The sequence below is a fragment of the Podarcis melisellensis genome (genome assembly GCF_964234715.1).
Source record: "Podarcis melisellensis genome assembly, chromosome: 4".
In the NCBI taxonomy this organism is placed as follows: domain Eukaryota; kingdom Metazoa; phylum Chordata; class Lepidosauria; order Squamata; family Lacertidae; genus Podarcis; species Podarcis melisellensis.
The window spans coordinates 47,121,220-47,147,114 of NC_138531.1; the positions used below are offsets into that span (position 1 = coordinate 47,121,220).

Sequence of the window (25,895 nt, forward strand, 5' to 3'; positions counted from 1 at the left end):
CACTTCCTGTCTCCGCTGCTGCCTTCTGACAACAAAGGCTAAAAGGTACCTCTCCTTCTGTCACTGCACTGTGACCACCAGCAGTTTTGAAACTGCAACACTGCCCAGTTCTGCTCTATTCAAAATGGTGACAAGGTGTTTTTAGAAGACAAACCTGTACCATAAGGAGCAGCTAGGGGGATATGGGAAATTTCTGGTGCAGCTTTACTCCTATGAAGGCATGGGTGCCAGCTGGGGTTGGATAGGGCCCTAGTTCACTTGAGGGTCATGCACAAAACCAAGTTACCTCAATATAGTTTTCAACAGTTTTATTGCCTTTAAGGGTTTTTTTTTGTAAAATATAAATACAAAGGCAGAAGAATTTACTTACAAAGTTAAAACACGGATCTCAAACATAAACACACAATTCAGAAAAGATTTAGCTTCTGTACAGTTTTAACCTCAACATATGTTAGTTTTCAATATTTTACAAGATACAGAAAAAATAGTTCAAAGTCTTCTTTTAAATAAAGAGCATCAAATGTTTAAACATACATATATATATATAAACAATCCAGTTTGCCTTGTGAAAACTAAATTTCACATCTTTTAAATTAAGATATAAAAGTTCACACAACTAGCTGATGCGCATGGATATGTTTTAAATTTATATTACAGTCCATTGAATTATATTCAATAGGGTTTACCTGGCCAAAGCAGGCAACTCTGTAAACAAAAATGAAAATTTTATGAAGTGCCTTACCCAATACAGTCTCCCAAGACAACCATATGACTTTGATCACACTGCCTGTCACAGGCATCTCCCGTGAAACCAAAGCTTTGTGTGAAGCAATACCACTTCCTTTATTTAAAAAAAAGTCCCAAGTAAAAACAAATTTATACCAAAGTTTGTGTGCATTTAAAGGAACATTATATAACAATTTGTAAAAACTGAATGACATCTCTAAAAAAAAAAAAAGAAATCTTCCAAAAGTCCACCCATCTGGAATTTATTTATATATTTATAATATGTATATAAAGGAAAGGTATCTTATTTAACAGTGTCCTTTATTTACAGAAATGGTGGCATTAACACATATACATAAAGACATAACTTTACAGAGAACTGTACATTAAAGCGGCCTGGAAGTTCACCAATGATCCATATCCTCATCTGGATGCAACCACTCGAGTGAAGCTCCCAGCAAAGTCTGTAGCTCACTTGTATATTCCACCAAGTCCAGCATTTCCTTGCCTTCCGGGTTGAAAGCTTCTAGATCCTTTTGGCAAGAGAACAGCTGACTCAAAGATACCTGTTTGAAAAATTCTGCCTCCATGATGCTGACAACTTCCACGCTTGGGAAACTGCTACGAAATATCCGGGGCGACATTTTCAGCCTCTTTGCTGCGTCAGAAAGCAGCAACCAATTCCGTGGTCTATAGAACAAAGTAAAGAAAGAAGTTCAAATTACCAGTAAGATGGCACAAAGGCTTCAGTCATTTCAATTATGTCAGTAATTATTTGCGTAACTGGCCACATTCCCTTTTTTGTGATATTGATGAGAAAGAGCTCTACATCAGGCAGTCAATGCTATATACTTTACTTGGACATTGCAAAAACGTGAAAAGAACTCTTAAGTAGCCAGTTGACAGGAATGGGGACCTTTAATAACAGTTTGAAATACAGGAGTGGATTTTGTTCTGCATGTAGCTCTAAATCAGCACACAATCCATGCAGATACAGACACACAAAATCATCAAGAGAGATGCACAATGCAATGTGGGTGGATTGTACCCTTCCAGAAGCTGAATATAAATAAAAAATGCAAGCCAAAGCCCATTTCCACCAAAACCAATGCCAAAAGAATCACAAAACCCATTTGGAGAGGCTACATGAAAATCACAAGACTTCACAACTACCTCAAATATTTATACCATCTCCATTTCCTTACCCTTGAGAAAGAGACACTTGGATGTTATAGCATGGCAACAGAGGTACATCTGAAAATTCAAACTCAAAGATGTCACTAAGACCATCTTCATCCTCATCACTTGAGCCAGGTGGATTAGATAGGATGTCAAAACCTGTTTCCCCCTTTGGCTCTATTTAAAAGAAAAAGAAAAAAAGAAATGAGAACCAGTGTGAAACATACAGCAAAATGTGCATCTTGCGTGGCTTTCCACCTGCACCTCCTATACACCCACCCACACAAAAAAAAACCCATGCATAATACAAAAAAGGAATGTTTGCTCACCGCACACAGAGCTGCCATAGAAGTCCCAGGACAAGCCGGGGTCATCGACACTTCGACCTTGCAGGTCAGTTAAGTACTCTAGGGGCAGCAACAATAACAACAAATTTAGTCAAAACAAAATGTTGGCGAGTTTTAAAGACAATCTTGTCATAAAGCATCACAATATTCATACTCCAAGAAGTTTTGCTTTTGCAAAGCTCTTGAATACAATGTACGGTAATCTGTTTTATTGATCAGGCCACTGCAGATGCCCAAATGAGACACTATCTCTCATCTTACTTCCTTTCTAAAACCCTTCTCCTGTTTCCACCTACTTATCTCTTCTGTCCTTTTCCATTCCTGTCCTCGGCATTCTCATTTGGCACACTCCTAAAACAGACTCTGAACATAGAGGCTACAATGACCTTAGATTAATCTTGCTATAGATTACATGTGCTCTATATGAACTCACCCAGCCTCAGAGACACTTTTCCAGACATCCCTACATTATTCTGAGGTTAGAGGAGTAGCTACCAGAGAGGGGACCTTTTCAGTGGTTGTGCCCAAACTTTGCAAGTCACTCCCCAGCACATGTGCTTAACATCTTCCTTATTATCTTTTAGGTACCAGGCAATATCAAGTCATGCTCCTTAGGCTTTTGAACAGCATCTGATTTGACCTTTCAGAGTATCAATTCCTTCTGCTTGTACCTTGTTTTATTGCTCCAGGCCTGCTTTTCTTTGATTTTATACTGCTTGCTATTTATTTATTTATTATTGCTGGTTTTGATTAGGTTTTATTATTTTGTTTTGTTTTAATTCTTAACTGCCTCAAAAGTAACCCTTGGAAGTAACGTTTTGAAATAGGCAGGATTTTATTTTATTTTATTTTTAAAGGAAAGGAAACATAGCCTATTGCAGTGAGCTGGGCTGCTCTGTAGAAAATGGTTCAAATACTCCCAGCTGCATGAAGCTTTGATAGGCAGGAAGGGAAAGAAGCATATGGACCATAGTAAATCTCTGCCTTCTTGCTGTAAACTCCCCTGAATTTTGCATTTCATCCCACCAGAGCCCCAAAGGATTGTAATTTTACCCTCACCACTTTTGCCAGATGGGTGGGAAAGACCCTTTGACCTACTAGCAAGACCAAGCTGTTGATATTGCATCTTTTAATGCAGCTAACAGCACAATCCTGGGTCTTGCTCTCTCATAAATGTATTGATGGTTGCCGCCTAAATCCAATGGCATATTATTATATAACATAGCGGTTATGTTTTCATAACAGTGCTTCTGAAGTCCTAAAAGACCTGTATTTCTGTTCTAAACTAGCCAATTAACGGACTAAATTTTACAGCCTGAGTTTGTATTGCTGTTCCCTAAAATGAGTCATCGACTTTGGTAGAAAATTATTTATTTACCTGTTGCATTTATTAGTTGCGTTTTTCACCAAAAAATGACCCAAAGAGACTCACATCGCAAAGCAAACATTAAAACAAAGTAGAAATAAAAACCTAAAGATCCATGTATGTGGCAGATGAACTCAGTCCACTAAGATGAGCAAAAAAGAGAGATATACCTAATACCCTCCATATTAAGAGGCAAAAGCTTGAGCAGATAGAAATGTTTTTGCCTAGCATCTCAAAATGGATACTGACAGCATCAGGCAGGCCTCCCTTATGACAGCATTCCACAAGCAGGGAGCCACCAATGAAAGGGCCCGTTCCCATGCTGCCTCCCTCCACACCTCCCTCAGAGGTTTGCCTCAAATGTCAAACACAGGCCCAGGTAAGTTCCTCCACAGAGAAGCAGCAATTTGGGTACTGGGATCTTGAGTAAAAACAAGTACTTTGAACTGAACCCAGAAACTAATTGGTAGTCACTGCAGTCATACCAGAATTGCTTTTATAGGCTTCAACTGTCTTGCCCTGGTCAGCAGTCTGACCGATGACTTCCATAAACAAAGAAACAAAGTAATAGTGTTGCACACCTGTTAGAAACGTTTCCATTAGTTCGCTGTGTGTCATTTTCACAATCGTTCGACCAGAGTACGTTGCAAGCGTTGGATCAGCACCATACGAAAGTAGTAATCGGACAATTTCCAGGTGATCGTTTTCCACAGCATCATGAACAGGCCTGGGGGCAGAGAGGGGGAAAGGACACCTTCATTTCAAATTCACATACTGTACCGAGACACATTTTGTTTCCATTTGAAGCAAAAACACCATTATCTTTATCATAAGGTATGGCGGGTGACCATCTACTAATTGCTTTTCTCAACATTTTAAAATCAAATGTTAACTTCAGGAATTAAACAAAGCTTACATGGCAAATGAATAGACATACGATATTAAATGGCATGCTCCCTTAAAGATAGGCAACAGCGATTAATCACTACTGTGATGACTTTGACCAAGTAACTTCAATCTCATCTTTTAAACAAATTCCCATTTTTAACAACCACCGAATTCTATTCAGCTTCCATGTTTGGTACCTTGAGGTCACTTAATAAAATTGTTGTACAGGGCTATGTATGGTGGTCTGGGTGTGTGTGTGTGTGTGTGTGTGTGTGTGTGTGTGTGCGTGCATGTGTGTGTGTATGGCCATAATCATCAGTGTTAGACTTGGATATGAAGCTAGCTGTGATGATACAATTGCAAGGGGAAACCCTTTCAACACTCAAAAAAATTTTTCTTAGTTTTCCCCATATGTCTGATAACAAAATAGGACTGGAAGACTCTACTGCCAGCCTCCTTCCTGCACATAAAAATCTGCAGCTAGCTTAGGAGAGCAACATTCCTGAATTCATAGAATCATAAGAGTTGGAAGGGACCACAAGGGTCATCTAGTCAAACCCCTTGCAATGGCCAACATCTTTTGCCCAACATGCAGCTCGAACCCATGATCCTAAAACTACCTCGTGCTCTACCAGCTGAGCTATTTGAGAACATAACATGCCAACTCTAAATGCACAATAATTCCTAAGATTTTCACACACACACACTTTTATTTAGGGCTGAGGTCTTAAGCATCAAATGCACAGAAAGTAGGAAGTTATGAGCTATATACAGATTTGCTATAAGCAGAGCAGCACAGGTTTTGAAAGCCACCAACGAGGGAGACAATAAAATTCCTGCTCTCGCTGTTTGCCTAGCATAGTAAAAACGGGGTTGTGAAGAAATTGGCAGGCAGCATGCAGAGCTGGGGGGCTGCATTTGTTTGGGAATGGCAAATTGTTCAGGGCTGCTGTGCACTGAATATACAACTGTCTTCCACACATTTGCTGTATAGGAGGCAAACACAGCAGCACAGGGACAACCTTAATGGCCTGGCAAAGCATCTACACCAGTGCAATGAAGCAGCAACACACGTATTTTGCACAAATTCCCCCCAGAAGTGCATATGGGCATCATGCCATTCAGAGACAGAGAGATTCCTGCAACCATTTAGATTGGTGACCAGCAAAACAGGGCGGAGGATAGCAAAAACTGGATGCCCCTATGAACTGGGGGAACGCTTTAGAAATCCCAGTTCTTGCCACTTCTAGAAAGGGCAAAATTTATCCAGCAAATCCGTGCAACTCTGATCTAGCGAGTGCTTGCTCCCAGTTTTAAACGAGAGAGCAGGGTTTTTTCTGGTACAGAAATCAGGAGTACCTCAAGACCACAAGGCATGCACACCTGCTCAGGCTTAAGAGAGGGGGAGATACTGAAAGACCCTGCTGTGCTCATGTCAATTCCTCTGGGGGAAGACTTGGCCTGAGTTCCCATTACGGCTGCGGCACACAGAGTCGGTTCTACTGCAGTCACTCCCCGGCTCCCTGCCTATAGAGATCACATCACTCTCAACAGCAGCTGCCTTTCCTAGGCTGTAGCTTCATTCATCCTCCCACCAGCCTCACGACCTGCAAGAACTGCTTCCTATCTCAGCTGTTGCAGGCAGCCAGCACAGGAAGCAGCTGCTCTTCAGGCTTCATAACCCAATCTCTCTCAACACACACACACCAACCAGTGGCTAACCAAGTTGTCTGGGTTTCCTGACCCCATTGACAGGCTCCATCTTAGTGTATGAGAGCCAGAGTACAGGAAAGAGGCTACGAAAAACTGAATGAGGAGCAAACTTAGAAGTAATGGAAAGCGACAACAGGAGCAAGGGGGCAAGGGAGAGATTATACTAGCAAACATTTTATATATCCAGCAAGTAATAATAAAGCCACCTTAAAGTAAATATAAGACTAGTTAATATTGGACCACATAGCTAGGTAAACTCAATTTAAGTTTCTTAATGGTTGAGATTACATGCACAACACCATCTTTTGGTTCATTTTATCTACAGCAGCTACCAAGCACCAAAGAAGCACAGTAGTCTTTGGGGGCATCAAACAGGACAGGGCAACTTCAATATCAGGTTGCAGAGAAGTTAAATATCCATACAGAAACAGAAATTGAGCAGTGGTTGTGCGAGTGGAACGCAGTTCACCATAGTTTAAGCTGTGGGGAAGCTGAACCTTTTGATCTAGAATCCAAATATATATAGTGGGAGAGGGAAGTCACTGAGTGCAAAGGGAAAGGCACTCTGCATATGCTCAGATGCCATACCTTTAATTACAACTTCCCATGCCCCTGGCATCCAAAACAAGTTTCTCAAGCTAAGCCTTTCCCATGAAGCTCTACACACACCACTAGTTGAATTGCCCTGGTCCATTTACCAGACAAGATATTTCACATGACATAAGTGACCTCTTGATTCGGTTGGCAGTTTTTAATATCTCAGTGCAAGGTTTTCCCTGAAGAACATTAGGTTAGGTGTAACCTAGTGGCAGTGTCCCACCCCACTGCTCTCTTAAAAATTAGCTGTTACAGTATGTCGGCTCATGAGCCAGCAGACCTACAGTAAGAAAAGAAAACGAAGCCATTTTGCCATGTTCCTCTCTTAAAGGAAAATGGGCTAAATCTATCTGCCATCATGATTGCTGTGCAGAGATATTAACATGGAACGTGAGGGCACTTAATGCAACAGGATCATATAATATATTATTATTATCATTATTATCATTATTATTATCATTATTATGACAGGCATAGTAAATGGAGGAGTATTGCCTAGAAAAATAAATTTGTATTAAATATACCAATATATAAAACGAGTCATACATGGTTGTAAGTAAGTAGAGTATGTATACTTTCCTGTGAATAAGTCTAGTTTCTTGGGGTGGGGTGAATTGAAGACACTTCTATGATGCCCAACTTTTAAGGTGAGACCTGCCCCCCACAAGCTGCTTGAAAACTGCCCATTTAAAAAATCACATTCATCTTCCTAATCCTTAACACACACAGCTGCCAATCACAAAGTGAAAATGGCAAGAGGGAGGCTGAAGAGGGAAGCAGTCCCTGACTCTTAAAGATTTTTTCCAAAACGTGCTGCAGGGTTTTTGCTTTGGGTAGATTTTGTTTTATATGGCACTGTGTTGTCGTTTTGTTTGTTTGTTATATATATATATATATATATATATATGCTTTCGTAGATTTTCACGGGTACAGGAATGCAGGTTTTGGTGTCCTCGGGTGTCTTCCCGTGTAAAAGTTGGGGTGTCTAGGCGACGTTTCGACGAGGTCTCACTCGTCATCTTCAAGATGACGAGTGAGACCTCGTCGAAACGTCGCCTAGACACCCCAACTTTTACACGGGAAGACACCCGAGGACACCAAAACCTGCATATATATATATATATATATATATATATATATATATATATATATATGCTTTCGTAGATTTTCACGGGTACAGGAATGCAGGTTTTGGTGTCCTCGGGTGTCTTCCCGTGTAAAAGTTGGGGTGTCTAGGCGACGTTTCGACGAGGTCTCACTCGTCATCTTCAGGCTGGTGCTTTCGGCTTCTTGTTCCAGTAACAAGAAGCCGAAAGCACCAGCCTGAAGATGACGAGTGAGACCTCGTCGAAACGTCGCCTAGACACCCCAACTTTTACACGGGAAGACACCCGAGGACACCAAAACCTGCATATATATATATATATATACATGCTGTCGTTTGTTATTTTGTAAACTGCTTAGAAACTGATTTATTATTAAGCAGCATGCAAATATATGAATTGATAACAATAGGTTATTTCACTGAGGAAATGGGAAAATGGAGGAGGAGAAGCCAGTGGGTCAAATGCAGCCAAACCTGCTCCCCTCCAGATGTGTTTGGCAGTTGCAGCTGCAAGAGGGAGGGACAAGGCGGCAGGGGAGCTCAGTGTGGATACAGATGTTCCTGATGCTGCAACCCACACCACACACACACACGCCTTGCCGCTCCTCTTCTCAGTAACTGGCAGTGAAGTGCAGTGTTTGGAAGCAACACAGCCCTGTCCTGCCAGCCACAAATGTGTTCTGGTCTACAACTCCTGGCTGGGGCTAATGAGTTTTAATTCAAAACATCTGGAGGGCACCAGGTTGGGGGAAATGAAAGGCATAAGTAGTCTGGCGTGAAGAGTCGTGGCTTTTCAGCATGTGTAGCCACATCAATGTGAATCTGAGTGAGATGGTAGCTCATTCCAAGCACATGCATTTGTTACTGTGAAGGGAATTAGGAATTTCATAAAAACAAATGCATCTCGACAGCAAATTTTAAAACCGCACGGAAGGGGAGTGGATTGTGAAAGTAGGGAACGAGAAGCTGGGGGTCCTTCCACTTCCCAGACTGATAAGTGCATGAAAGGTTCAAGATTACAGATAAATAGAAAGACATCAGATGAGAACTCTCAAAACTCTCAAGGACACTTACAGAGGACAGATCAAGTCGCACGTCAGATGGAACAGGGCAGAAAACCCTACTGGATTTTCTCCCAACCCTATATGTGGATGATTTTGGGATGCAATCCTACACACACTGTCCAACACACCAACCATGGAGCATGGGAGGGTGTTTCTGCTTCAGCATATCCTAGGGGCAGTGACAAATTGTTGTGAGGAGCCTGAATTTATTTCCTGTTTCTTTAAAATTCAGAACAGTCAAGGACCTGATAGATTCTGATTGTATTTTATATACATAATCTCTGTTGAACGAGTGAATCTGATTGCATTTTATATACATAATCTCTGTTGAATGAGTGAATTTGTACTATCTAAAAACAATCGAAGTGCAACAAAAGCCATACTTGGAAGACCTGTCTCTAAAGAAAGAAGACAGCCTTGATCTGCTCCTTCACAGACATTCCCCCTTGAAATGATATTAGCTTTTTAGTAGGGTAGGACCTCTTTGGCAAATTTTGAGAGAGAGAGAAGTGTTTGATCGGCCTGCTGGGCCCAAGACAAAGAGGACTTAATAGGTCAAGGCAAACTGACTACTAGCAGCTGTTGGAAGGCTAATACTGATGCCTTTCTATGCAAGACATCACTGCTACACACTTAAGTCACAAATATGAGGAGAGGTGCCAGCCTGGAGAGCACAGTATGCTTGCTAGGTTCATTCTCAGGAGATGGCAGCTCCAAGAATACTATAGTTCTAGGAGTGTAGCTGTTGTGGGGATGGCATGTGAATCATGGAAGACAAACTCTCACCACTGAAAACAGCGCATGGACACAGGATTTCTATACCACAGCTGGTGGACGTACAAAACCTTGCAATGTGGTTTGCACCAAGTGGTCCCATTGCATGGATTCTACAGCAGGCTTCCTCAAACTCGGCCCTCCAGATGTTTTGACACTACAATTCCCAGCATCCCTGACCACTGGTCCTGCTAGCTAGGGATCATGGGAGTTGTAGGCCAAAAACATATGGAGGGCCGGGTTTGATGAAGCCTGTTCTACAGAGTTGTGCTGAGATCCCAAAGTACCCTCTCCCCCCGTTTTAAATTCTGTGGTTGCTGGGATCCCCAATCCAAACATGCCCACTGATAATTTGCATTTCCTTTCCTTGTCAACATCAAATTACAGAGTTTGCACAACCTCGTTCTCTGCAATGCTAGCACTACTGATGCCATATTCACTTTGCCATAGGATGGTTCATACATTGGTTTTCCATAGCAAAGCAGTGATTTACGGTAAAAAAAACCCAGTAATGCAGAATACCATTGCATTGCTGCTTGGGGGCTCTGAATCTGCGCCTGCTACCTTGATAAGAGCACCATTAAACCCAGACATACATGTGCACTTCCTTCCTGCTGTCGCCTGTGTCACTTTCATGATGGAATGGGGAGCCATGGAAGTCACATTCAAATACATGGGAGAGGAAAATGTAGAGGCAGAACATTGCGGAGTTGACTCTCAGGTCCAGCAGGAAAGGGAGACAAATGCATCTGCTGAGCTCCACTTCACAGCACATCATGCGGCAGCAAAGGATGGAAATGGAAGGCCCATGCAAGGAGGCTGGTGGGTGTGTACTTAATCCAGTGGTTGCTGCTCCTACATCGTGGGAGGGCAGGTAGAGGGCACCCTAGCACTAAGCAATGAGAGATTCTGGTGCTTGGTAGGTGAAAGGGTATGTCAACCTTTAGCCATGTAAGAAATGCTCAGGAAGCTGGTGTTAAGAAACAATGCTAATGTAGAAGCATAAGAACCCGCTGCCTTACCCAGAGTCAGGCCATTGGGCCTATCTAGTTCTGTATGGTCTATGTGATGACCAGCAGAAGCTCTCTGGGGTCTGAGACAGGAGGACATTCCCTGTCCTACCCGGGGGGGGGGGGGTTGAACCTGAGACTTTCTGCATGCAAAACAGGTGCTGTCTACCGCTGAATTATGGAACATTATAGAAAAGAAGTGGCTGCCGAATCTCCAGTTTTCAAGGAGATACCTTCTTTTTATGGTGCTAAGGAGGTCTGAGTGGCTTGACCCGCTCAATAAAAAACCCCACACGGGGGGGGGGGCTGCCCAGCCTCAGAGATTCTTATTTAGTTAGATGGGGAGAAGGGACAATTTCCGCCCTCCCTTCCCCACAGGTGGGCGGGGTTTGCGGCACTGAGTGGGGCTCATCTGGGCGGGTGCCACCCACCTGCTTGGCCAGGGAGGACAATGGATGGCCAGCTAGGGGGTGGGCCTAAGGCCAAAAAAAAGAGGCTGACCCCCTTGTCCAAGCCTCTTTCACTGTTCTTCCTTCCAGGAAGCATGTTTCTATAGACCTGATAAGGTGATAATGACAGAGTGCTCAAGAGTAATAGGCCGCCTTAACCAAGATTAAATCTTTTGTGTGTGTTTTCTTGAAATCTTTTGACTATTGCAAGTTGATAGGCAAAGACCAATAACTTAAGAGCTCTTGGCTCACAGACATGCTAATGTAATGTCCTCTGGGCTGTCAGGTTTGGTGGTAATTGATAAAACATTCAAATGGAAGAACTCCAAAAGGCGACCTCCATCTTGTATCTTAGTACAGTAATTTAAAAGCAACAATTATCAACATTATGCACAGAAATGTTTAGTGAATCAAAAAGAAAAAGAGGAAGGACTTAATAATTAGAAAAAGATGTCGCCATTAGAGGACATGGGTAGAAGGATAAAAGGTTGAAGAAGGTGATTTGCCTGCGTATCACTAAGAATGAGTAAAATTAAGCAATGTTGTACACTAAATTATAAAGTGTGTGTACAAATTACTTGCACTTTTGACCAGTTTGATATTTAAAAAGATATTTAGAAGTATAAGTAAGATATAAACAGAACTAAAAAGTAGGATCTTTCAACTGTTCAGTAAAACTGCAAGAGATCCTATTCCTATAACAATTATAGCCACAAACAGTTTCCTAATGGAAAAAGAGTTAGGCACATAACAAAGAGAATTTACACAGAAAATTAAAGTGTACAAGGTAGGGTGAGGGGAGGAATATATCAGAAATTCTTAGCAAAATGTTATTGTCCAGTATAGTTTCTCATATATCAGAACATGAATTGTGAGTGGCTAGCCACCTGGACCTCCCACAAAACTAGGCTATATTGATTCCAGTAGGATTAAAATGTGGATAGATATGCAGCCTAAATTTGCAAAAGGAGGACACAGCATTTTTTGAGGAACCAAATTTTATGCAGTAGAATGCAATCAGCAAGTTCCGGAAGTTTGAAAGACTCCAGGCCTCCACTGTTGGAGAAAAGCGACGTTTCTTTTAAACATAATTTCAAAGCCATTGGTGACATCAACCCAGCTGTGTATTAATGCGGGACAAAAGCAGTGGCCGTTTACTCTTAGTAACTGAAGTGTTGCTAACCTAGTTCCATCCTGAGCGCTGCAGTTCACATCGGCTCCATATTCTAGGAGATGTCGCACAATGCTCAGCCAGCCTCTGGCACAGGCCTCATGCAGGGCACAATAACCAGCATTGTCACGATGATTTACATCACAGACTTTGTTTTCCAAACAATACAGAACCACTTCCTGGAAAAGAGAAGCAAGAGAAAACAGACCATGTTGTTTGTTGCTGTGGAGACATGCATACCTTTACTTTAACATGCTGGGAATACCCTTCTCATTGGGCTATTAAGGAGTAACAAAAGCAAGAAGGGAAGAAACTACACAGCTCTTCTCCCCGTTGAAGAAGTCAAAACTTAGAAAAACAAAACAAGCCACTAGCCCCCAAAGGCAGATTCGGAGAACCCAAACAGCTCCGCATCTCAACCCATTTATTTATAAGCAAGTCTCAGGAGCAGAATGAATATGCAAATAACATACTTAAGACTGTGATGTAGGGTGTTCACATACAACAAGTAACTTTCCAAACTAACAGAAGGGTGTCTTGGCGATGCCAACATTTTACAGCTGCTATTGTAACCCTGAATATTTCCTCTATGGCAGAATGGAACGTTGGTAGCCGCTGAAAGTATAATCAAAAGCCTTCCTCTTCTTTCAGATCCTGAAGAAAACAGGTCAGCTTCTGCTTTTGTTCGACTAAACCTCTTTGCAGCATCCTGTATATTAACTACTGAAATCTTAATTCCTTCCAAATAATGTTAGAGCTGTTCTATACATTAACTTATCTGTGCCTCAACTGCTCCCTGGGGTCACAGGTTTCACCCCAGTGCCACAATGTGTACAAACACCATGAAGACATGGAGCAGCCACAGCCATCATGTTGTGAGTTTCCCTGCCTCTGCTCCATGCCAATGGCAGCCACTAGCATGAACAAAGAAACACAACATCATGATGCTGGACTACACAGGGTATGGTCTGTGCACATTGCAGTGCCAGATGGAAATTTGCCATGAGGTAAGGTAAGGAGTAAAGGTAAAGGGCCCCCTGACCATTAGGTCCAGTCGTGGATGACTCTGGGGTTGCGGCGCTCATCTCTCTTTATTGGCTGAGGGAGCCGGCATACAGCTTCCGGGTCATGTGGCCAGCATGACTAAGCTGCTTCTGGCGAACCAGAGCAGTGTACGGAAACGCTGTTTACCTTCCCGTCAGAGCGGTACCTATTTATCTACTTGCACTTTGATGAGCTTTCAAACTGCTAGGTGGGCAGGAGCAGGGACCGAGCAACGGGAGTTCACCCTGTCGCGAGGATTCAAAGCGTCTACCTTCTGATTGGCAAGCCCTAGGCTCTGTGGTTTAGACCACAGCGCCACCAAGGTAAGGTAAGGAGTAGACTAGTCTAAATACTGTGGCCTTTGTCTACATTTTTATCACTGATTTGAGATGCCTTTATGGAAACAAGAACAACCAAGATAATTGATTGGGAGTGTGTGCGTGTGTCTCACATACACACTCCTTACATTTTCATAGGAATGTAGGGTTGGGAGGGATCCCAAGGGTCATCTAGCCCAACCCCAGGATTTATATCTTTCCTTTCTTGCACCATGGAACCCAAGGTAGTGCTTTGGCAGTAGTGATAACACAATCAAGCTCACAGGAATTTTCCCAAGCTCTTGACAGTCATGGAAACATTTCATTAGTTCTTTTATTTCATAAAACGTGTGAAAAAAATGACTGTAAGGGGCGGGGGGAACCAAAGCGGTTTTGCAAAAATGAGACTGTGATCCTTCAGTCACCTGGAACAAAGGCCTGGGGTAGCAGATCCTGTTCTATTGGCCCTCAGTAGGTGACAAAGTGCTACAAATGCTGTCAATTTAGCAGGACCCTTCACAAGTTCAGTTAACCATTTTGTTCTCAAGTAAAGGCAGAGAGAAGAAAAGAGAATAAAGAGCATTGTGATGCCTATTTTATTACAGCATAAGCTTCCACGGACTAGAGTCCACTTTGTGAAATGCAGGAAGCCCATTTCCCCAGCGCCACAGACTTATCCTTGCAGTTCCAAATCTGCCGGAAAGCCCACAGTAATCTGCACTCTTCACATACCTGACCTGAGGAGTTGGTAGCTAGGATACAGCATGAAGCTGTTTGTGTAGCAGGCCTTTGCTAACCAGGTTAAAGTGGATCGCAGGAATCTAATGAACTGGCTGTCCAAGCTAAAGAAAGAAGTCCAGTCATATGACTTTTAGGATTACTAAGTGCTTCAGCCACATACTATGAACAAGGTCTGTCTTGTCAAAATGGGGAAGACTTAAAAGGCTCTCCCAGATAGTGTTCCCTGCCCACCCCACCCCACCCCAACGCCAGCCATGATGGAATCTGTCAGTCTGGTACCCAGGCTTTTCTCTGCTGGTCCAAACAGCAGGCTGGGACTAACAGCACCGACATGAGCAATATAATTCAATTAAAAAATAAAAATCTGGGAAAAGTTGTTTCATACATTTCCTTCCATTTCTGGCTTGCAGAAACAGTACCAAATCATCTGTGAGTGGGCAGTTTGTTAGTACAAACAACTGCCACTTGTTTAATTTTAAACTGAACTAAAAAAGGGTGCTTTTAAACATATGAAACTGCCTTGTAATGAATCAGGCCATTGGTCCAGCTAGCTTGCATCATCTACTCTGGCTGGCAGAGACTCTGCAACAGAGCTAAGCTCGACAACTAGCTCTTTCTCAGCCTTGCAGCCCCAAATCCATTGCCTGGAAATCCCAGGGACTGACTAGAGTTGTGAGAGCTCATGCATGCAAGCATTTCACAGCGGCCACACAATGTCACTGGCATCTAATTGCTCAGCCCTTATTTTTCTCCATTTAAGCTGGATTTATCCCTTCTGCAGAAAATTCATTAAGGTTGCAAATGATCCATTTGAGATTGCAAGACCTTATCTAGATGCTCCCTGGGCCTCTTCCTGTGCCCAATCTATGCATTGTGCCACACTGAGCTGTGGACCATCCAGAGTTTTGGCTTTCAAACAAAAAACATTAGCACAGAAAACTCAGGACTAATTCAGAGTTTTAAATCTACAGACAATAAGCATTTGCCTATATTTAAGTGACACGTACGTCAGAAATTGTCAGGGCTAGTTGTCATTCCCCCAACCCCACCCCATAAACCCCCAGCACATGCCTTTGTTTAACTCCCATTCATTCAATCTGCACGAAGATCCCTGAAGGAGGGCACCCATTCTGCATACACTCAGCCTCTTGCCACAGAACTAGAGAAGTTCCCAGTGGATTTCATCCAGTGTCATTAACCATGAGATGTAACAATGTAGAGTTTTATGGTTAATTAATTAAATGCCTCATTAACTCTTTAAACATGATTTATTCAATTCATAGAAATCTCAGCCTTCTCTGTCGAATTCCACAACATGTGGCTGATAGCACATGACTAGTTTGGATCTGAAATTGGGAATCCTGGAAAAAACACATTGCAGAAGCTTGTGTAGAACAATTAAGATTGATGAATATAAATATGGGTGTGGCCAGGATTTATTTTAGAGGGGCAGGCTTTATGTTTGGGGGGGCGGGCAGAACAGAATTTTCTGTGATGCAATTGGCCGGCTAGTTAAGTATTTCTATTTATTTACCTGGTTTATTTACTCCCTTGGCTATGCCCATTAATTCCCCATTGTGATGCCCTCAGGCACCATGATGCCCACTTGGTGACCACCATTGCACCCGACTCTCCTCATTTTTTCCATTAAAAAAAACAGCCTTCTTCATTACCATTGGTGATGCTAAACTGACTGGAAAGCCACCCTACCCTGGCTCTTTTACCTCCCTTTCCACTAGGAAAGCCTCTGGGTCCCAAATGGTGGCACTTTGCCAGAATTTTTTTTGTTTCTTGGTGTGTGTTTCACCTGATTTTTGTGTTTGTATGTTGGGGTTATCTGCTTTTTGGAGGGGGCTCTGTGTGTTTGTGGTACGGACTCATTGTTAAAACCGTGTTTATGGAAGACAATATTACTCAGCTATGAGTGATCGCCAGAGAGAGAGAGAGAGAGAGAGAGAGAGAGAGAGAGAGAGAGAGAATTGATTTTTCTTTTGCTTGGATGCAGATTGCCTTGCCTGGTTTTGCCGTTGGATTGTGAGCATTTTGCTTGGGAGTGGGAGAGCTCAGCTTTTTGTGTTTTATTTGTTTTAGGAAGTATGTGGGTTATTTGTCGGGTTTTGGTGTATCACCAGCTTTTCTTCTGCAACACGTGTATTTTGTCATCACGTGGCAGTTTCTAACATTTTCCAAATGTGCCCCTGAGCCCAAAAGGGTTGGAAACCCCAATATAGAGAATTTAAAACTGCATTCACCATGACACCTACTGGCCAGTTCTAGCCCATATGCCATTTTAATGCAACCGTGTGTTGTTATTTATAAGATGCATAGTTATTTATAAAGTCATCTCAGTTTCCACCAACCAAAGCACAGAATTATTTTCAATGCTTCCATGACAGCTAGAAAGTGATGCATTCTAGCCTAGTAGAAATGGGAATCCTATTTAATGTGTGTGTCTGCGTGTGAGAGGGGTGTGTGCACGTCTCATTTGCTGCTTTAGTACGTGTGGCAGGCTGCCTCTCTAGATCCATGTTCCATGAGTACGGATCCACAGAGCATTCTGTGCATCATCCTCCGTCCAAGCCAGCAAAGGAAATCACTGAAAGAATAATGTGCCTAAAGTCTCTTTACAACGCAACAGCCAGCCCTGTCATAGTGATTTACATCACAGACCTTGTTTTCCAAACAATGCAGAACCACTTCCTGGAGAAAGGCAGGAAGGGTGGAGAAAAGAAACTGTTTGTTGCTATGGAGATATCTTTAACACCAGAGGTTATCACTTAAAGAAAACAGGAGGGAGGGGCACAATTCATCTGGGAAATGTTTCAATTGGGGAGGGGGAAGAGAAGAGGAATGTTCCAGGGGGAGTCCTTCTATAAAGCAGTCAGATAAGAAGGGCATTTGGAAACGCAAGGCCTATGAGCAAATATCCCTCACAGCCAAAGTATCATGGCAGCCAACAGACTTTCCTAGGCTGAGGCCTGCAATGCATTCTACCAGCAAAACCCCATTCCTCTGGGGAAACCATGAAGAAAACCTCGGATTTCCTGTCTACAACCCTATCCACAATGCACACACACCCCTCACCACTGCTCCCAAATTCACTGACTTTTCTAGCATGTTCCTGTACAATAACAGAGGGAAAATGTTGAGAGCACACACTTGGGTGAGAAATTTTATTTTTTAAAAAACAAAAAAACAACTAGAAAAGTCATATAAAAACCACCACAAAAAACAAGTTATTTTAACATCCCTCAAGATAATATATTCCCTGTCAATTTATATTTAAGAGATGAAGAAAACAAGTTTGTCAACAAACAAATCTCAAAACTTTGTTGTATTGTGGGTCTGAGACACTTTTCTGGCTGTCTTACGGACTACAGCATTTTAGCTGATTATGCCTATCACATGAGAGAGGTAATTTGAAAGGTTGCCAGCTGCACACCAGTGCAGGGCCAATCTAGTCCTGACAACAGTTGTGCATGTTGTAAACACGTAAACTGTCCAAATCACAGAGAGAGAAAAGAGTGTGCATGCCTGACTTTAAAGCAATGTACAGGTGTTGAGTACAGACTTTCCCTCACCTATGGCTTATCTGCCATTAACCTCTGCCTACACATCTGCAAGGTGATGGGCGGGAGGCGGGGGAGAGAGTGTTAATTTATTACTCCAAAGAAATAAATAAAACATAGCTAGCATCAAACTAGATCTGTTGACTGAGTAGTGGCAATGAGCCCTGGGTAGATATGGCCTCTGGGAAAATTGGGCGCCAGGTCTATTTCTCTGTTGTTTTTCAATTTATACATCTGACTTTCTTCTAGGCAACATCTTTCCACTCAATGCTGAAACCTGCAATTCTTTACCTGCTCCTTTCACACACCTCTAGCCCTTAATGAATGGCACTGCTGCTATAATCAATTTCACAACCCTCCCTGCCAGCTGCATCTCTCTCTAAAAAAATAAACCGCACACACCAGGATAGCACTGGACAACATTTGAGGGTTGACGTGCACTACACAAAACCCCTACAAAATAAGTGCAACAACACTTTATTCCCCAATCACAGCTACACATGAATCCTGAATAAACACATTGTTTTCTATAGGGCAGCAACCCCTTCTCCACCAGGGAAGACCAGAATAAAAGGTGGAAAAGTGAAAAGCAAGCGAAGGTGTTTCTTCTCTAGAGTTTCCACAATCGGGCTGCACATTTTGCTTCACAGCTTGGGTTCTAAAAGTGCCATAAACTTTCTTTTTCTTTTTTTCCTTAATGAAAGTTGGTGATCTGGGCATTACGGTGCATCTCTTGCCCGCCCCAGCCCCACAGCCAAGCTCTGAAACACAACCAAGCAAAAAGCTTCTGGAGAGAAGGTCCAGCAATAGGTACATAGTGGAGTCGGCACCCAACCTACTACACTCACATTGCTACTAAAATCTTCCTCCTACAGAGTGTTTCAATACACAAAACTGAGCTGAAACAATCACATCTCGTTTGGCCCTGAGCAGACATGATGAAGGAAAAGGAGACATGTAACTGATATCTGCAAGTCAAGACACAGAGAGTACCACCTAGGAATGCCTCTCCCTTTCCCTGTCAAACTGTGCATTCAGTACAGCTGTTTCAGGAGGAGTTTTAATCTGGTATTTGCCGCTGTTTACTCTGGAAAGGGCCTTCAGCACTGTCCTTATTTGTTTTCCTTGAAGCCTCGTGGAATACAGTTTGAATTAATTAAGCTATGGGACACCTCGTCAAAGTCAGAGGCAAGATTCCCAGTGGCATGTGGTAGCTATAAAAGCAGAACGTTTCCAAGGGCGTCTCATGTAAAATGTTGTTACATATATAAATAAGGTGGCGCTGAACTCTTGTTGTTCGTGCTCAATGTGGCTGAAGAACAGAGGTTCAGAACTGTCTCCACTACTAACACCAATAGATCCTACAGAGACAATTGGGTCCTGCAACAAAATGCTGCAGCATGGGAGTGCTCCTAGTCAGCCAACCATTCCTTTTCTATTCTGTTCCTACACACCCCATTGGCACTCAGCAGACACAACTAACATACATAAAAACAGCTCCAGATCCATCACACCCTGCTAAAATTAAGATCCCAAGGCCTAGGTGAATAAGAATGGCTCTGCCTGGTACCTAGAAACAGGCACTGGTGTGCCTCCCTGGAGAGAGCACTCCACTTACAGGGGAGAGGGGCCACCATTGAAAAGGCTCCTTCTCCTGTTGCCACCCTCCACACCTCCTACAGGAGGTCACACAGAGTAGGGTCTGGGTTGCTTCATGCGGGGAGAAGAGGCCCTTGAGGAACTGGGGTGCTGAGCCACATAGGTCAAAACCAGCACACACCACCCTCTGAAAACAACCATCCAAGTCAGATTGGTAGTGGTGCTACCTAACCCCAGCTCAGACAGTCATTCCAGAAGCATAGAATGACCAATGGTGTCAAAAGCCCTTGAGAAATAAATTAGCGGCAACAGGAACATACTCTTCTGACTCTCTCCTAACAGGGTCACCCAAAGCAAGCCTACATCCCAACTGAAATGGAACTAAAAGATTGGTTTCACCCAGGATACCCAAGATCTGTCCTGCAACCCCACAAGAACCTTGCCCAAGAAGGAAACATTAGTGACTGACCAATTTCTATTTAGATTTTCTGAATCCACAGAGTGTTTCTTAAGGAGTGGTCTTAACACTATCGCCTTTTGACAGGTGGGGGGGGCCCACCCCCTCTTGCAAGGAGGCTTTAATCACCTCTCTGATGTGGTCAACCCTGCTGTTTTAAAAAACCATGAGCATCAAGGGAGAAGAGCAGAAGTAGTTGCCCAAACCAAGTCAAGCACCTTGTCCATGTCCATAAGTCTTGCTAACTGAAACTCATCCCAACACAACAAGACTAGAAAGTGCTCCATGATGCGGTGGAGAATGAAATTGTCTGTTGTGGCTTTAATCACTGGACTTTTCCCATATACAAGATGCCACATTGCCCTACCACACAAGAAGTTAAATATATCACCACTACCTGTATTTCAGTTGCCACATTGCTATCTAGCCCCTCAACACAGGCTTCAACATACTGAACTGATTCTCTTCTCTTTTTCATCAAGGAAAAGGGGTACAGCAAATTGACTGCTTCTTGATTAAGGATCAGAACAGGTAAAGTTCTGATTGACTTGTGCTTGACTAAGCTCTATAACCACCACTGGAAGCAAGTCATTCCCATCATCCCTGGGGTTTATGGGAGCTGGAGTCCAGGAACATATGGAGGGCACCGGTTCCCCAGTCCACACCCCTGCTTTTGAAGATCTCACATTTTATTGCTACAGGTAGAAGTAAACAAAACCTTTCCATAAAACAAAATTAACAGAAGGATTCATCAGGACCCATCCCCCGCCCTCTTTCTCTCTCTCTCTCTATATATAGCATTTTAAGGATGGCAGCACTCTTACAAGCAATGTCTAAAAATGTAGAAAGGAAAATAAACCCAAAGACATAGGCACCTATAGAGCTGCTTTGCTAATAAGTCTGATCTCCAAACTATTTGTACATATGACTATTTTCACCTGAAGTCTGTAAGTCCCAGTGATTTACCAGCTCTAAATGCCAGTTTGTTTTTCAAATATGGGAATGCATCACAAAATATATATTCATAACATTAAAATGCGAAGTTCAAAAGCAGCCCTGAAATGAAGCGTGTCCACACTCTCATGCTGCCAAAGCTGTGCTGGTAATTAACCTTCCTGAAATGTAGCATATATGTTAACTTTGGCTGTGTATCGGGGTATCTATCCCCATCCCCCACTACTTACTCACGATCCCCATCCTGCAAAGCACATCAAGAACTGACTTCTTATTGAAAATGACTGGCGCCTATTCAGGCTCAGGGTTATTAACTTACAGGGGTTTATATTGTTTCTTTCCTAGCCCTGCTCACAAAATATACTAATTGCACGCTTGAATAAAGAAACAGAACAGAGAGCCTGGAGATATTTCGACATGTTGAGAAGGAACACAAAGAGAGACTCCAACCACGTGCACAGTTAGAATTATGTGTGACACCAAGCATCTTCCACATTGTAATTCAGAGTAGTGAACTTCAGAAACAATGCTTGCCTCGTATCCCAGTCGGGCTGCCCTTTGCAGAAGAGTTTCTCCAGCGTTCTTATTGACAATAAGCCTTCGGGCTTCTGGCGGCATGGGACGACTTGGGGGAGTCTCCTGAGGGGCACTTGCAATCTGCAGCTGTGAGGGCTGAAGAGACAGGCAATAATGAGGGACTCTGCTGCTGCAGGCGATTGTACAATGCCTGCTCATGTGATGTGACTGGCGAAGAGTCACAGTCTGAAGGAGCCTCTGGTCGCTTCCAGATTCTCCTCATTAACTATGACCTGTCAAAATCATTACTGGATTCCACACCCCACCCATCCATCCTTAATAATTCATTGAAAATCCATTTTCCTTTCTCTCTCTTTTTAAAAGTGTAGTAGTGTTGGCTTCTAGATTTATACCATCTAAAAGTTTTAAGATCAAAATCCTGAAAGAATCTGAGGAACCCTCACAGATTTGTCCTGGAGTAAAGTGGATTGAGCACTGCAGAACAATACAATGTGTTTTAAAGTAAACAGAAAGGGCTTGGAAGGGCCACTACATAAGACAACAAGCTAAGCGTTTAAAGTGGCTGATATTAGCCAAACCTGAAATATTAGCGGGACAACTGGGTTGGAATAAAGATACCTTCTCCTCAGCACTTTCGAGATCAGTGACATCATCTCCTGTCAGGGATGACCTCCTTCTCCTCTCCTGCAGTGCCAAATGTTTTGTTTTACACTGACGTTTCCCTGGTGGCTTCTCACAGTCGCCATGTTTCTGCAGCAGGGATGCAGCTTGGAAATCTTCTTCCTCGTCTGTGCACAGCACATCTGTCTTCCAGTTTTCTTTCATTTTCTGCTGCTTGGCAGCCAACCTTGAAACTGGAGTACAGCTTGGCTGGGCTTGCCTTTTGCTGTTTATATTGGTAGATGAAAGGGTCTTCATATGCGGAGATGCTGGGAATGGAGGGATACCTAAATGGGGAGGAAAGGCATTGTACATTGCATACTGTGTTGAAAGGAAAGAGAATACACACACCCACACCCCAATACATGACACATTATTTTAAAACTTTTACATTCGCATTAAGCAATTCCACATTTGGACTATAAGCAATAAAAAGTAATTGTAATGGGCGGGTACATCTGCTAAGCAAAGTTTGATGTTCTGAGATCTAAGCACAGTAAACAACCACACAGTCTAGCACTGCACCATCTAAGCATCGTGGCAAAGGAGATATGAATCAGGCCTCCTTCTCAGGGTACTTGTTTATATGGATGCAGATGAGAGAAGAGGCTTCCTTACCTGTAATGACATGCTAGCAAAGTGGGAATATACTGCTCTTTCAGGTATAGAACTGCTGAAACCTTTCCACCTCAGGAAACCCATTTTTGCTTTTTGTAGAGCAGAGTGGAGTGTAAAATTCAATGGACACAGAAACGGTTTCCATAATCAGAAACGCTGGTTGAGTGCCCAATTCCCATTTCTGCCTTTGAAAAAGTCTCCCTTTGTGCACCAAAAATGAGGAAAGCATTGGGTCTGTTTCTTGCAGCATTCTGAAAAGGGATTCATGGACCCAAACAGCAATTTCTCAGTGTTATATGGCTCTTAACCATTAAGCAGCTGTCTCTCTTGTCTGCTGCATTGCAAGGACCTAACTTTCAAGAGTTGCCTTTTGCAAGGATGTCATGTACACAATCCAATCAGAAACAGGATATATTGACCCTAAGTGAACTTTTCAGCTTCTCTAAAATACCAACAATGCATTTCTCATAGCTTCAATGTTCATTCCACTTTTGTAACATTCTACTGACCATGCCTGAAGAGAGAAAAGGATTCCCTAAGACATGAAGGAAATGTAAAGAAAGCAAAGAGGTTCATGATGAGTTTGTTTACATGACAATTTTCAGGTAAGAGGAATCAGAACTAAACTTCTACAGAACCCAAAAAGGACCAACAACTGGAATGAATAAAAATGAATGACTAGCTGTGGTTTTAGAGTAAGAGCAGTATCTGAATTCACAGTGCATCAGATCAAGGTTTCTTAAATTCTGTTTCTGTAAGATCAAGCAATGTATGAATGGAATAGAAACCAAGGGCTTGACTCATGAGTCTGATCTGTCTATCTAATGAAGGATTCTCTCTCGTCTTAAAAAAACTTTTAAAAAAACATGTAAGAAAGTGGTGAATCCTCTAGCTGTTGTAGACTTAGGCCTAGTTTTCACCAGGGTGAAACTTGTGGCTGGACTTTTCAGGCAGGAAATAGGGGCTTGCACTTCAATGTTCCTCTGTTCCAAAAATAAATAAATATCCCCATACCTGGAAAACTAGCATGTTGCAAAGAAGGCTCATTTTGCATATGATTGCTTTACGGGCGCAGGGAATCTTTTTGTATAGGAGAACATTCAACAATTCAGATCTCTGCTCTCAATAGCAGAATGTTCTCCCATATAAAAACAAAAAACCAAAACTCTGCCTATCACGGTCTGAAATGGTAGAGGCCAAACTATGTGTTACATTAAATGCATGATTTGATTTGATATGTTTCAGGTTTTGTTTTGATTTTAACACACAGCAGCTGCAATCTGGAGCACAGCACATGGGAAGGGCATTGACCCTTTCCCCCTGCACCACGGTCCTGATTAAAATCCCTCCCTCCTCCAGCTGCTATTTGCTCTTACAAGGAACCTGCTGTTGGTACCTATAGCAGCTCTGAGGAGTGATATTAGTCAGAACAACAGTGCAAGGAGAAAGGGTTAAACAATAATTTAACATAACATATAATTTGACCCTCCGAAGCTCTTTCCTAAAGACCTGCTCCCAGTTGGAGATGAAATCTTATATTCCAATGTTATAGTAGGTTTCTATAGATTTTTATTGTGTATGACAGCTACATTGCTTGTCATTATATTTAAATTGTCATTTTATTTCCTGTGAACTGGTTTTCAGTACAATCTATGTGTAGAAGATGCAGTATGGACAAAACTGACGACGACTAATTAGGAAAGAGAAGAAAGAAGTGGTAAAGCAGGCTAGGTAGAAGAATTCAGCTAGTCTGCATTTAACCACAAAGTGGAAAAGATTTGGGAAAAGACACCTGTGCACCTTTCCTGGCATAAAAAGAATGGAACACAAGGAGACCACTTTCTTCCCTCCAGCTTTCCAGAGCAGGAAAAAATTAACTCAGAAGTTCAAACCTAATGGAGCAGTGAATTCCCACAAGTGGTTAAAAGACGCAGTACTCTTCATACTGTCTTCCTTAATCTACACTCATTCATACGTGTCAAAAATTGTTATGAAATCAAAATCATTCCTGACTGGTAAAGATGAAGGGGGGACTGTTATGAAGTCAAAAACTGTTAAGAATATCAAAAAGCAAAAATGACCAAAAAGAACCTACAGACAAAAATATTTTAGGTTTTTGGTATTCTCTCCCCCCCCACACCCCCAATTTGAAGCGGGGAGGGAATCACACGACACAGACAGCACACACATCTAGGATGTGGCATTAAAACACAATTAGCACCACACACTACAGATTTGGCAAAACAAGCATAAGTGGTTTAATAGTGGCACTTTAAGTCCTTTATATGATCATAGTAAAATTTTATATTATATATATAATATAATATAAAACTTCTACCCAAAAAACTACCGACAGCTTCTTAGCACTGGTGGCAGCATGCGTCACTAAGTAATGCTAGATGTCCCTAGTAATCTCTGCATACCTTGTTCATTGTCACTTGTTTTGAGGGACTCTTCAGACCAACTTCTATTGCTTTTGACCTCTGACCTTTTCTTGGTGTGCCTTTCTTCTGTGCAGTCTTTGACCTTTGCAGTGGCCTCTGGCTGAACAGCCTCAGCTAAATCTTTCCTGCTTTGCCGGCCCAACTTGCCGGGTGGGGATCTCTCTGGTGACACCTGCTGCTCCCACAGTTCCCTAAGATGCTGCAGGTGACGCTGCTTTTTGGGATGGAGCCCTGTTAATTCAATGCACACCTTCAGGTTGGTCACCTCATTACAATTGGGCTCTTCTAAGTGGTTAGAGGAATTGTTTGTCATTTCCCTCTCAGGCCAGTCATCTAATGGAAAAATAACTAAAAATTAATCAAAAGGCCCTCAACTTGAAACAAAAGCTATAGTTCACTTGTGGGGCAGATTGTTTCAGCTTCACCACCACACTATGCATTTTTAAAAGATTAGCTCAGGAGGGGTTTGCATGCACTACAGCAATTTGCATTGGCCAAAGATTACGTTGTCCAATGACTATTCTTGTACCTTGTAGGTACCCAAACATAATTCAGGCGAGGATTTG

The 25,895-nt window shown here is 42.5% G+C and overlaps 1 protein-coding gene across 8 annotated transcripts in view; it reads right to left on the reverse strand.

The window, feature by feature from the left end:
• Positions 1 to 293: 293 nt before the first annotated feature.
• BCOR (BCL6 corepressor) overlaps positions 294 to 25,895 on the reverse strand; it is an 85,559-nt gene continuing 59,957 nt past the window's right edge. For 6 of the 8 annotated variants that reach the window (XM_081908936.1, XM_081908938.1, XM_081908933.1 and 3 more), the window contains 8 exons: positions 25,309 to 25,662; positions 22,226 to 22,554; positions 21,605 to 21,742; positions 12,402 to 12,568; positions 4,200 to 4,345; positions 2,235 to 2,312; positions 1,932 to 2,082; positions 294 to 1,416 (listed from right to left, as the gene is read on the reverse strand). In XM_081908936.1, coding sequence (XP_081765062.1) covers positions 1,131 to 1,416; positions 1,932 to 2,082; positions 2,235 to 2,312; positions 4,200 to 4,345; positions 12,402 to 12,568; positions 21,605 to 21,742; positions 22,226 to 22,554; positions 25,309 to 25,662 — 1,649 coding nt within the window. In that variant the 3' untranslated portion in view covers positions 294 to 1,130. The remainder of the gene's footprint in view (positions 1,417 to 1,931; positions 2,083 to 2,234; positions 2,313 to 4,199; positions 4,346 to 12,401; positions 12,569 to 21,604; positions 21,743 to 22,225; positions 22,555 to 25,308; positions 25,663 to 25,895) is intronic. The other 2 variants (XM_081908939.1, XM_081908940.1) reach the window with 2 other exon arrangements.